The sequence below is a fragment of the Embiotoca jacksoni genome, unplaced genomic scaffold (assembly GCF_022577435.1).
Source record: "Embiotoca jacksoni isolate LCO1_2020_lvr unplaced genomic scaffold, fEmbJac1.0.p SCAF_79, whole genome shotgun sequence".
Classification (NCBI taxonomy): domain Eukaryota; kingdom Metazoa; phylum Chordata; class Actinopteri; family Embiotocidae; genus Embiotoca; species Embiotoca jacksoni.
Window position 1 is genome coordinate 117,043 of NW_027185435.1, and position 12,741 is coordinate 129,783.

The following is a 12,741-nucleotide window of genomic DNA, read 5'->3' on the forward strand; positions in this document are numbered from 1 at the left end:
GTGTGTTTCTGCCGTCAAATTAAAAAAGAAACAATAAAAACAACAAAATATTTTTCAGTTCCAACATTTGACATGTCATCGGATTATGTGATTTCCATATCATTGCATTTTGTTTCATATTAACGTTTTGTACAGCGTCCCGACCTTTTTCCATTACATAGTACTTATTACTATAAGAGCCTCCGAGCTGAAAGTTCAAGCAGTTACAGAAAACATGGAGAGTAAAGAATCAGAGAGGACGCTGACGGACCTGGAGGACCAGCAGGTGGCAGTAAAACACCGTCAAGGATGAACCTCCCCCCGGAAACGTAGAAGAAGGAAGCGGAAGCGAGTTGGTGTTGTGTTGACCACGTGTTCCCGGTCCAGACACGGAGTCTGTCTTCAGACCGATTCAAAATGAACATGGACGGTGAGTCTTGAACGGGGAAGGAGAGTTACGGTTTAATGCTCGTTAATGATGTACGGTTCGTTCATTAAGGATCTTCGACGCCGTTTGATGACGTATGTTGTGGTTTTGTGTCGTATACATAACATTGAGTCGTTGAGTTCAGTCGAGCTGCCGGAAGTAGAAAGTTTTAATCCTCTTCTCACTGTCCTCGGGTCAAAGGTCACTTCCAACCCAGTTTAATATCCACAGACCTGCAGATGATATTTAATACATAACTAATGCAAAGATCAGAAAGGTTGCATACTAAATTATATTAAAAACACTTCTCTCTCCTCTCCTCCCCTCCTCTCCTCCTCTCCCCTAATCTCTCCTTCCTCTCCTCTCCTCCTCTCCTCTCCCCTAATCTCCTCTCCTCTCCTCTCCCCTCCTCTCCTCTCCTCCTCTCCCCTCATCTCCTCTTCTCTCCTCTCCCCTTCCTCTCCTCTCCTCTCCTCTTCCCTAATCTCCCCTTCCTCTCCCCTCCCCCCCCTCTCCTCTCCTCTCCTCTCCTCTCCCCCCTCCTCTCCTCTCCTCCTCTCCCCTCATCTCCTCTTCTCTCCTCTCCCCTTCCTCTCCTCTCCTCTCCTCTCCCCTAATCTCCCCTTCCTCTCCCCTCCCCCACCCTCTCCTCTCCTCTCCTCTCCTCTCCCCTCCTCTCCTCTCCTCCCCTAATCTCCTCTCCCCTAATCTCCCCTTCCTCTCCCCTCCCCCCTCTCCCCCCCTCTCCTCTCCCCTCTCGTCTCCTCTCCCCTCCCCCCCCTCTCCTCTCCTCTCCCCTCTCGTCTCCTCTCCCCTCCCCCCCCTCTCCTCTCCTCTCCCCTCTCGTCTCCTCTCCCCTCCCCCCCCTCTCCTCTCCTCTCCTCTCCTCTCCTCTCCCCTCCTCTCCTCCCCTCCCCTAATCTCCTCTCCTCTCCCCTAATCTCCTCTTCTCTCCTCTCCCCTCCCCCCCCTCTCCTCTCCTCTCCCCTCTCGTCTCCTCTCCCCCTCCCCCCCCTCTCCTCTCCTCTCCCCTCTCGTCTCCTCTCCCCTCCCCCCCCCTCTCCTCTCCTCTCCTCTCCTCTCCCCTCCTCTCCTCCCCTCCCCTAATCTCCTCTCCTCTCCCCTAATCTCCTCTTCTCTCCTCTCCCCCTCCCCCCCTCTCCCCCCCCTCTCCTCTCCCCTCTCGTCTCCTCTCCTCTCCCCTCTCGTCTCCTCTCCTCTCCTCTCCTCTCCTCTCCTCTCCTCTCCTCTCCTCTCCTCTCCTCCTCCTCCTCCTCTGAACAGAAGCCCTAGTCCGGTCCCAGGTTCCCGGTGACCTGGTGGATGTTCTGGGCGTTGAGGTGAGCAGCCGACCAATCAGACGCTGTGTTTCATGTGTGTCCCGCCCCCCTGAGAACGTGGGCGTGTCTCTTCCAGCCCGTGAGCAGCTCCAGAGCGGCGACCTTCACCGAGGCCTTCCTGAAGAACAGCCTCCATCGGCCCGCACGCCACGACCTGAAGAGCATGCTGAGCCACAAGGCCGTGATCCTGGGCTACTGCCGGCCCAAGAAGGACCGGTCCAAACGGACCAGCAGGAGAACCAGAGGGCTGAACGCCCGGCAGAAGAGGGCCATGAAGATCTTCCAGATCCGGCCTGAACACAAGAGGTGAGGACGGGCACGCCAACGTCCCTTTAATTTGTCCCTCCTCAGCATCACTGTCTTTGTCCTCATCGCCATAGATACGAGTTGTTCCTGCCTCTGCACCAGCTGTGGAGACAGTACGTCCTGGACCTGTGCTCCGGACTCGCTCCAACCAGGTCAGTGGTTCTGAGTCTGCTCAGAACGGGTCTCATCCAGCGTCCTCTTCCCTGTCTCTTGATGTCTCATCATGTCTCTGTCTCCTGATGTCTCCACAGCAGTCCACAGTTTTTGCAGCAGAAGCTGATGAAGGCCGACTTCCACGGAGCCATCATCACAGGTCCGGTTTTATCCTCCCTGAAGTGATGCTGTCCACTGAGGCAGTTCTGATGCTCCCTGTTCTCCTCTCTGTCCCAGTGGTCCGGTCCAAATGTCCATCATACGTGGGGACCACCGGGATTCTGGTGCAGGAGTTCAAACATGTCTTCAAAATCATCACCAAGGAGGACCGACTGAAAGGTGAGACGCGTCCTGTAGCTCAGGAACACAACGGTTCTGGTTTCACTGATGAAATAACATCAGCTGGTTTCCAGCTTCAGAGCAGCATCCCTTCATGAACCGGTTCACCTGTCGGACGCAGCCAGGTGTCCACACGCTGCATCATCCTGGGCGTCGACCTCGAGCTAGTTTTAACCAATCAGATGACAACCTGAGTCCATAATGGGCACAGCGTGTTTTTTAATGAACACCAGAGTTTCAAAATGTTCAACTTGAGGTGAAACGGAGGGGCGGAGCTTAACCCCAGACACTGGCTGCTGATTAACACGCAGCATGTCCGGACTATAAAAAGCTGAAGCTGTGTGTCAGAGCCCGGCTAGTAGACCCGTCAGTACACAACCAGAACCGCCCCACACAGGGCACGGAGGAGGTGGTATCATCACCAACAGGAGGTCCGGGGTCTGACAACGCTCCTGGTCACATTCAGCTTCTTCATTTCCACGAGCTGAAGTCATTCATCATGAGACCTTGTCTCTCCTCTCCTCACTCTGTCTCCTCTTCTCCTCACTCTGTCTCCTCTTCTCCTCACTCTGTCTCCTCTTCTCCTCCTCACTCTGTCTCCTCTTCTCCTCACTCTGTCTCCTCTTCTCCTCCTCACTCTGTCTCCTCTTCTCCTCCTCACTCTGTCTCCTCTTCTCCTCACTGTCTCCTCTCCTCACTCTGTCTCCTCTTCTCCGCACTCTGTCTCCTCCTCTCCTCACTCTGTCTCCTCTTCTCCTCCTCACTCTGTCTCCTCTTCTCCTCCTCACTCTGTCTCCTCTTCTCCTCACTGTCTCCTCTCCTCACTCTGTCTCTCCTCTCCTCACTCTGTCTCCTCTTCTCCTCACTCTGTCTCCTCCTCTCCTCACTCTGTCTCTCCTCTCCTCACTCTGTCTCCTCTTCTCCTCACTCTGTCTCCTCCTCTCCTCACTCTGTCTCCTCTTCTCCTCACTCTGTCTCCTCCTCTCCTCACTCTGTCTCCTCCTCTCCTCACTCTGTCTCCTCCTCTCCTCACTCTGTCTCCTCCTCTCCTCACTCTGTCTCCTCTTCTCCTCACTCTGTCTCCTCCTCTCCTCACTCTGTCTCCTCCTCTCCTCACTCTGTCTCCTCTTCTCCTCACTCTGTCTCCTCCTCTCCTCACTCTGTCTCCTCCTCTCCTCACTCTGTCTCCTCCTCTCCTCACTCTGTCTCCTCCTCTCCTCACTCTTGTTCCTACTGTTTCCTCCCTTGTTTACTCTGGTGCTTACTCTGTTGTTTCCTCTATTGTTTCCTCTGTTGTTTACTGTTGTTTCCTCTGTTGTTTCCTCTGTTGTTTACTGTTGTTTCCTCTATTGTTTACTCCCTTGTTTCCTCTATTGTTTCCTCCCTTGTTTCCTCTGTTGTTTCCTCCTTTGTTTCCTCTGTTGTTTACTGTTGTTTCCTCTATTGTTTCCTCCCTTGTTTACTCTGCTGCTTACTCTGTTTTAATCTTTTGTTTCCTGTTGTTTCCTCCGTTGTTTCCTCTTTTGTTTACTCCCTTGTCTACTCTATTGTTCCCTTGTTTCCTCTGTTGTTCCCTCTTTTGTTTACTCTATTGTTTACTCCGTTGTGTGACAGTGATCCCGAAGAGGAACAGTGTGTTTTCGGTGGAGATCAACGGCTTCATCTCTCACATCTACGGAAACAAGTTCGAGCAGCGATCCGCCGAACGCTCGGCCAAGAGGTTCAAAGTGAGAGGAAGCATCGACCTTTGACCTCGACAAGAGACTTTACCTGCTCCTGCTCCCGCTGGCCGCCGGAGGTACTGCAACAACAAGGACCAGCAGGGGGATCCTGGTCATGAGTAGAAGGACACAGACACAATGTTTCCTGTTTCAGCAGCTTTTGTCCAATCAGATAACTTTTCTCTGATGATGTCACCTCAGCTTGGAGGGACAGCCAATAAGAAGTGTGAGAGATGTCAGGATGGTGATGTTGGACTGCAGGTGGATGCTGGTTCTGATGGTGTGTGCGTGTGTGTGTGTGTGTGTGTGTGTGTGTGTGTGTGTGTGTGTGTGTGTGTGTGCGTGCGCGTGTGTGTGTGTGCGTGCGTGCGTGTGTGCGCGTGCTTGTGTGTGTGTGTGTGTGTGTGTGTGTGTGCGCGTGCTTGTGTGCGTGTGTGTGTGTGTGTGTAAACCTTCTGCAGGACGGTCCTGTTTGGATCAGAACACGTAGAACTCTGTGATCTGTGTGTAGAAGAGGTTCTCTGAGGTTCTGCAGACTCACAGCCGTTGTCTATATTTAAACTGTGTGGGAGGATGAGGTTTCACTCGATCAGATTCCTGATGCAGACACAGAAAGTTGAATTTCAGGTCTGTGACATCAGAAGCTATAAATAATCTCCAGGAAATGGATCCACATGGAGGATGTTTCAGAACGCTTCAACCAGGAAGAAGTGTTTTAATTAATAATATCCTGAGAACAGGAACGACGGCTGAATTTCTGGAACCTGGTTTTGTTCATGTTGTGGAACATTTGGTGTTTTCCAGTGACATGAAATGTTTAAAGAGAAAATGTCCCCCAGCGGATGTCTGTTCTTCTTCAGTGGACACGTTTAGTTTTCTGTCTTCTGTAATGTTAATAAACAAGCTGATTATAATTTGATTTGTTTCCTTACAAAAGTTCACTGAAGTAAAAAAAACACCATCGATCATATCACTCAAATAAATTTAGTTTAAAACTGCTCTCGTCAATCTTTGAGAAACTGATCGTCATAGTGATGAGTTGACAGACTGAATGTGCCTCATCACAGGCACGAGTTTTACTAAAAGCTTCATTTTGTGAGACCAAACATGGAAAAGAAAGAAGCTCCAGACCGAGGAAGCAGAAACTGGATGTGAACATGCTGAATGAAGGACGAACAGGAAACAGGAGCTTTCTACTTTTCAGCTTCTTCTTCTTCCAAGTTTGAAATAAGTGTTTGAGAAAAGTCCACCTGCTCATCAGTGTCACACACACACAAACACACACACACAAACACACACGCACAAACACACACACACACACACACGCTCGCTCACACACACACACACTTCCTGCAGTGTGAACCCACGTCTCTGAGCTGCAGGTCCACATGTTGTTGTTCTGCTGTTTCCTTCTCCTCTGAGCTCATGTTCTCTGAATTCAAACTTAGTCCCCGCCCCTTTTCTTCTTGCAACATGTTGCGTGTTAAAGCGGAGCTTTCTTTGGAAAGCCCCGCTACGTCACCGAGAGCTGCGACTATAAATTCTGCGTCGGCCGCTCGTCGAAGTAGAGAAACAAACAGCTCCAGAGACTGTTGGTAGAAACATTTATACTCAGGAAACACCATGGTGGACCAGCTGACGTTCACTCAGCAGAACCGGGAGCGGATCCTCGCTGTGGAGAGCTCATTCAGGCCGTCGGGGAAGATGCTGTCCCAGCCGGGCCGGGTTCTGGTCGGGGAGGGCCGGCTGAGCAAGCAGAGCCGCCGGGGGGCCGCAGCCGAAGGCCTTCTTCCTTTTCAACGACATGCTGGTGTACGGCAGCATCGTCCTCCGTGGACGCTGGCACAAGAATCAGCAGATCATCCCTCTAGGTGAGCAGAACCTCCAGAACCACACAGACAGAACCAGACGCAGGTCCAGCTGGTCTGCAGGTGTGTTGGATGCTTTTTCATGTGTCCACACCGAGCTTGTTGCTTCACTCCCGTCTTTGCTTTCAGAGGACATCTGTCTGGAGGACCTGGAGGACGGCGTCGGGAGGAGGAACCAGTGGTTGATCCGCACACCTCGAAAGTCCTTCTACGTGACGGCGGCGTCGTACGAGGAGAAGCGGGCCTGGATTGAGCACATGGAGGACTGCCGGTCCAGACTGCTGCAGAGCCGCAGCTGTACGCCCAGTTCCACCTTCGCCATGACCTGGATCCCCGACCGGGCCTCGGCCGTCTGCATGCGCTGCTCCGACAGGTTCACCGTGACGCAGCGCCGGCACCACTGCAGGAAGTGCGGCTTCGTGGTGTGCGGCTCGTGCTCAAAGCAGCGGGCGGTGATCGGACACATTCACCCCACCAAGCGGCTGAGGGTCTGCACCGAGTGTCACCCTGGACTCCTGCAGGCGGAGGACCGGGACATAACCCGGCTGAGGGGGGGACAGTGCAGGGAAGACGGGCTCGGACGAAGATGAGGTGGAGGAGTACAGTGAGGAAGAGGAGGCGCAGGAGAATGACGAGGATCACGACCCCAGCAGGTGGACAGACTCCCACATGGACTCCTGGTCCCCCTACATTTACCTGAGACCAGAACACCGGAGGACCCGGATGGGAAGCGGACTTTAATGGTGCGACGACGCTCTCGTTGCAGGACTGTATTTATTAGGTCAGAAACACTACTGCTGAGATTCTCTGCTGTGAGAGGATTTTAACTTCCGTCCAGTTCGTTTGTTTAAATGGGAACATTGAATATTGAATGGGAACATTTAAACTTCACGTTTGTCTTTGAACAATGAACAATAAAGTATTTAAAGAACACATGAAAGATTTGTCTGATTATCAGAGTTACTTCCTGAACGCGGAGCTTCTGTAATCACTCCAGTTGGTTTCTGATATAATAACCCACATTATACAGCAAAGCCTCGATATTTAACTATGAACAGCTGAAGGTTGAATTCACTCATTGTACCACAGACAGACGATGTTTAGTTCTCTGTATGTTCACATGATAGAATAATTTAGCTAAAGTCACTCCTTCTTCTTAGTTTTCTGGAGGTCCATCTGAAAATAATCCCTCATTCATTAGAAAAGAAGATTCAAGAAGACCTGTTTTTGGGGGCGTGTCTGTTTGATTGACAGGCCTGTGGTGCAGTCAGGTTACAGCTATCGGTGGGCGGGACGTAGTATCGTCAGCTTTCCAATCACATCGGTCAGATCCACCGCTGGCTCCTCCCCCAGCTCGTCCAAATATTATTAGAAGTATGAACCAACTCTGAACTGATTAAATTTCAGAGGTCAAAGGTCAAGGTCGCCTCACATACTTGTAAACGCAAACATCTCAGAAACACCAAACTTGGCACAAATATTCACTTGTGCTCAAGGATGAAGTGTATAGATTATGGTGGTCAAAGGTCACCAAAATCCTGACTCATATTGCAGTCAAGGTCAATTTGACCTCACGTCCTTCCTATTCTTGTGAATCTGATATCTCAGGAACACATTAAGGTCATTTCTTAAAATTTGGCGCTGACAATGAACTGATTGCAGTTTGTTGGTTAAAGGTCACTGTGACCTCACAAAACATATTTATGGCCATAACTCAATAATTCAAATATCTATTAGAAAACTATTATTATTATACTTTTTTGTCCAATTATTTAACACCATAACTGAGCAGCTGATCGGGAAACTGCGACCATGTTTCTCATTAGTACTAAACTGGAAACTTGTATGAATCTTCTGTGCTGTCAAGATGAAGTTGCTTTTGAACCTTACAGGTTTTATCATTTATAGCTTCCTTGCAGCACCATCTATAAGAGTTTGCACAGATATGGATGTAAACTACAACTTGAATGGTTCGCTGAGGCATGAAACAAAAAACACATTTTCCTGAGTGAAAGATGATTGGATGTATTTTGATGTGATTGGATGATGTCCTGCATGAAGAGCTGTCAGTAGTGATTACTGAGTGCGTGTCAGCTGTGAGTTTGTTGGTTTAGAGTAGAAAGGTGTGATGTTTCCACTGGAGCATCACACAGGTGAGTTCAAACAGGTCAACATAACAGACTGGGATTTCCCGGAGCTGTCAGCCACCCTGAGATGTGCTCCAGTTTAAAAGAGTCTGTAAACTTGCCCCACCCTTCAGCTGGTCCTCACACAGCAGCACACATCACTGTTTCACTGAGGAAACCATTGTTTAACTGGCCTCAACCACAGGCGAGACAAGCAGTGGCAACGACCCATGACTGAGCCGAGGAGTCATACCTGTTTCACTAACCTGCCTTTGGGCAATGTGGTTACAAGGAATTAAGATATCTGTCCCTGACTGACTTCATGTCATGTAAGAATTTCCTCATGAACAGAGGAAGTGTGACCTCCAGCATGTAGTTGGTTCTCAGTACAGAGCAGATCGAGTTCAGTGAAAAGTCCCTCAAACTTCCCCTGAAAAGTACCAAAGAAAAAAATCTATTTCACTGTCAGGATGTCGTCGTTTCTGTCTGCTGGATCCAAACCTCCAAACACCTCTGTGACTGGATGAAGTCATGATGATGCTGCACCATCTCATTTAAACGTGAGAAGTTCTTCCAGGTCCGTGTGGGAGCTTTGTCTTTGTTCAACCATCATCTTCAACTGTTTAAAACTAACAGCTGTTGCCAATGTATAAAAAAATAAAATAAAAGAAAGACAGACAAATGTGTGATCTGCATGCGTCAGATTTACAGCGGAGGCTAAATTACATTTTAAGTGTTGAGTTGTACAAAAATATCAATAAAGTGGTAACCAAATCTGCCAGGTGGTATTATCATTTCACTAACCATACTAAGGACTCCGGGAGATGACATGCAGTATAACATGTTGACAAACCTTCAATCCTTGTAAATCATTTCTTCACCGACATAAACGTGTACTCGGCAGCATTTCATAGATATTTCCCTACAATTCAGTATGTTAGGCCTGGATATACTGGACATGCATGTGTGGGCACCAGGCTGTATGTGTGTGTGTGTGTGTGTGTGTGTGTGTGTGTGTGTGTGTGTGTGTGTGTGTGTGTGTTGTGTATGTGTGTGTCCACTGCACATGTAAGTGGGGGTGTTGGTGTAGCTGACAGTTATTTATTTATTACTTCATGAAAAGTGTGTGAATACTGTTCTTGTGGTCTGTTCAATCTGTCTTATTTCAAACCAGCAACATTTCAGATAAACAAGAAGGAAATGAAGATTGTGTAACTCTTGGTTCAGAAAAACGTCACATTCAAACACCGCGGTCAGCTTTCCTCAACTAGTCAACTGGTTCTTCTTTTAATAAAACATCCTTGTCCTCATACTTTTCATCATACTTGGTATATTTACAAAGAAGAGATGATGGACTGTAGTGTTCCTCCCGCCGCTCTGCAGTCTGTCCACATGTTGTTCATGCAGCATCATGGCTCTGAGAATATTCAGCTTCATGGAAGCTGCATGTTACTCAAGGTGGTGAGCAGCACACACTTATGACATCATCAGACCATTAACCATAGGAAAAGAGAACTGAAGAAGAAACCATTATCTTCTAATGTGTCCAACTATCCCATGCTTATTTGACAGATTTTAATGGATTAGAAGTTGTGTGTAATAAAATGACACAATCTTTATTTTAATGACCTGCTGTTTTCAATTACAGCTGTTTTTTAAGCATTGGAGACATTGATTTTAACAGCTTCATGCAATTTTTGAAGTACAAGGTTCAAATTAACTCCTTTATACAATTACAGATGAAATGTGACCAAGTCAGCAGAGATCTTCTGTAGAGCCAGAATGTGACGATCTCATAGAGGCAAAGCTGTACTTGCAGCCTGAATTATTCCAATCAACATCTGCATTTCCCAGAGATCTGGACTGTACCTGGAGTCAGAGTGTTCTGTATGAGAAGTAGAGAAAGATCTTTGAAGTAAACATGATAGGCTTACTGAAAACCAATGTACGAGCAGCTAATGAGATATGCCAGTGTATTATACAGTATGTAGGTGTAACACAGAAAGTGTACCAGAGTATACTGCACAGTGGTCACTTAAAAAGGCCGAGCCGTGCTGTTTTACCATGGCCCTGTTGTAACCCTATAATAACCCTGTAATAACCCTATAATAACCCTGTAATAACTCTGTAATAACCCTATAACAACTCTATAATAACCCTGTAATAACATAATAACCCTGTAATAACTGTAATAACCATGTAATAACACTAGAGTAATAACACTAGAGTAATGTTTCATGTTAAATGTTTCATGTTAAATGTTTCATGTTCAATGTTTCATGTTAAATGTTTCATGTTCAATGTTTCATGTTCAATGTTTCATGTTCAATGTTTCATGTTCAATGTTTCATGTTCAATGTTTCATGTTCAATGTTTCATGTTCAATGTTAAATGTTTCATGTTAAATGTTTCATGTTAAATGTTAAATGTTTCATGTTAAATGTTTCATGTTCAATGTTTCATGTTCAATGTTTCATGTTCAATGTTTCATGTTCAATGTTTCATGTTAAATGTTTCATGTTAAATGTTTCATGTTCAATGTTTCATGTTCAATGTTTCATGTTCAATGTTTCATGTTAAATGTTTCATGTTGAACGTCCTGCTGTGATGGATCAATTCTTGGTGAATGATTGCCACCTCGGTGTGTCCAGCCTTCAGCTGAAGGTGCGGCAGGTCGCCACTCATCCGTTCATCAGACAGGTGCGGCAGCAGAACTGACGGTAGAACTTCCTCTCACAGAGACGGTTGGACTTCACCATCTCACAGAACGCCTCATCAGCTGACAGAGAGCAGAAGAAGAGTCAGCTGGCTGCTCCAGGCGTCACAGGAAGATGGTTGAACGAACTTTTTATTTTATTGCTTTGATCTGCTGTTTTATTCTCTATTATTAAAGCAGCTTTTAGTTTCTCTGCTTCCTGAACACCTGAAGGCTCCTAAAGTGGTCCGCTCAGGTAAATCTGGGATTCAAACATTATTGTAACACTGATGCTAACACTGATGCTAACACTGATGCTAACTCGATCTGCATCTGATACATTAATCTGAATAATCTGATCAAGAAGGCTCAATAAATTTGTGCTTTTATTCTCCTCACACTGTCCACATCTGGATAAACAGGAACACTACAGAGGGAGCTGGAGCAGAGTTCACCTTCAGATAAAGATGTTTATTTCCGTCTCCCTAGGCAACACACCGGCAATGTAATGGATTGAAGACGACAGTCGCAGACACCTAACGTGTTTTAAAAGAGCTGTATGAGAAACACTGGCTGCTTTCAGCTCCAGCATTTGGATGTGATGCATATTGTGTGTTTGCTTGAGGTCTAATAAATGTGTCCTCATAAAACACTTTATTTGTATATTATAAATAATGCATTGATGTTTGTTTGCTGATATCTTCCTCTTCCCCTCCTGTTGTACGTCACCTGCGACACGCCTCCTGGGGTCAAACGTCTGCGGAACAACTTACCGTTATTACAGGATGCTTTCAGGATACAGATCCTGCTGATCAGAGTGTGGCCGGCTTTGCATTTGGTGCATGTTGTTCCAGGACCGCTGCAACTCAGACAGTTTTCTGGACACCTGGAGACACAGCGATGTAAAACCTGTGGATGTGAGCTGGAATCATCACTTCCTCCACAAACACTGGAGCTATGAAGATGTTTTATTGGAAGAAAAACAATTTAAAATGAATCCGAAACCTGTGACACATCTTATGAGGGAGTCCTGCTGCCTCGACAGAGTAATATCCAGGAGTGCAGACCGGCACACACCTCCACTCCTGCTGCAGGTGGCCCTCGGTACACTGGAGGCACTCCTCCCGGCCCGGCCCTGCAAACACAGACATCAATCCTAAAGTAACATCAAACCCTCCTGCCGTGGTGCGATGGGAGCTGAGCCAATATATCACATCATCAGTCAGAGATGCACACACACTCTGACCTGTACAAGTCCGACAGGAGGAATGACACGGGCTGCACATCATCTCCTCCACATGGAAAAAGGTTCCATTGGTGCATTCAGGGACACAAGTCATCCCTGCCAGACTGAAACAAGCCAACGGCATTACAAGAAGTTGCTTTAAACCAAAGCTCAAACACAAACCGAGTCTGCATTCACGTACCTGTAGCCTTCGCTGCAGGCGGTGCATCTGTCTGCATGCCTCAGACACGACCTGCAGGTGTGCTGACACTTCACACACCGTCTCCGACCTGACGGACAGCCGGCGTCAGTGACGAGCGCGACAGTCTCCGACAGACTTATTTAACATGTATAGCATGTATATACAGCATGCACAGTCGGCAGGTTCAAACAAGATTCAACGCCTCAAAGGACTTTCTTCAGATAAGGTGCAAACGTTCACCTCATACCAAGAATGGACTGATACGATTTTGGTGGTCAAAGGTCAAAGGTCACTGTGACCTCACAAAACCCATTCGTGGCCGTAGCTACACAATTCATACACTAATTATGACTCAATTTC

At 47.5% G+C, this 12,741-nt stretch overlaps 3 protein-coding genes across 4 annotated transcripts in view; 2 read left to right on the forward strand and 1 right to left on the reverse strand.

The window, feature by feature from the left end:
- The first annotated feature begins 303 nt into the window (after nucleotides 1-303).
- Nucleotides 304-5,263, forward strand: pop4 (POP4 homolog, ribonuclease P/MRP subunit). The gene is made up of 7 exons (XM_069177971.1): nucleotides 304-409; nucleotides 1,691-1,746; nucleotides 1,823-2,052; nucleotides 2,127-2,204; nucleotides 2,304-2,365; nucleotides 2,443-2,544; nucleotides 4,159-5,263. Exons 1-7 carry the CDS (start codon nucleotides 397-399, stop codon nucleotides 4,293-4,295), a joined length of 678 nt encoding a protein of 225 aa, XP_069034072.1. The 5' UTR covers nucleotides 304-396; the 3' UTR covers nucleotides 4,296-5,263.
- Nucleotides 5,264-5,812: 549 nt separating this feature from the next.
- Nucleotides 5,813-7,064, forward strand: plekhf1 (pleckstrin homology domain containing, family F (with FYVE domain) member 1). Its single transcript, XM_069177950.1, is given in 4 exon segments — nucleotides 5,813-6,032; nucleotides 6,034-6,136; nucleotides 6,263-6,684; nucleotides 6,686-7,064. Coding segments are annotated over 4 exon segments (858 nt in total). The 5' UTR covers nucleotides 5,813-5,888; the 3' UTR covers nucleotides 6,875-7,064.
- Nucleotides 7,065-8,945: 1,881 nt separating this feature from the next.
- Nucleotides 8,946-12,741, reverse strand: part of pcsk6 (proprotein convertase subtilisin/kexin type 6) — a 40,082-nt gene continuing 36,286 nt past the window's right edge. Inside the window, exons 17-22 of one of the 2 annotated variants that reach the window (XM_069177943.1) lie at nucleotides 12,382-12,469; nucleotides 12,201-12,304; nucleotides 11,960-12,089; nucleotides 11,728-11,840; nucleotides 10,897-11,038; nucleotides 8,946-10,144 (exon numbers count right to left, since the gene is read on the reverse strand). In XM_069177943.1, coding sequence (XP_069034044.1) covers nucleotides 10,941-11,038; nucleotides 11,728-11,840; nucleotides 11,960-12,089; nucleotides 12,201-12,304; nucleotides 12,382-12,469 — 533 coding nt within the window. In that variant the 3' untranslated portion in view covers nucleotides 8,946-10,144; nucleotides 10,897-10,940. Of the gene's footprint in view, nucleotides 11,039-11,727; nucleotides 11,841-11,959; nucleotides 12,090-12,200; nucleotides 12,305-12,381; nucleotides 12,470-12,741 lie in introns of both variants that reach the window. The other variant, XM_069177942.1, reaches the window with a different exon arrangement.

Coding starts and splice junctions, on each gene's coding strand:
- pop4 (XM_069177971.1), top strand. Junction 2,205..2,303: donor TCCGGACTCGCTCCAACCAG/GTCAGTGGTTCT, acceptor ATGTCTCCACAG/CAGTCCACAGTTTTTGCAGC. Junction 2,366..2,442: donor CCACGGAGCCATCATCACAG/GTCCGGTTTTAT, acceptor TCTCTGTCCCAG/TGGTCCGGTCCAAATGTCCA.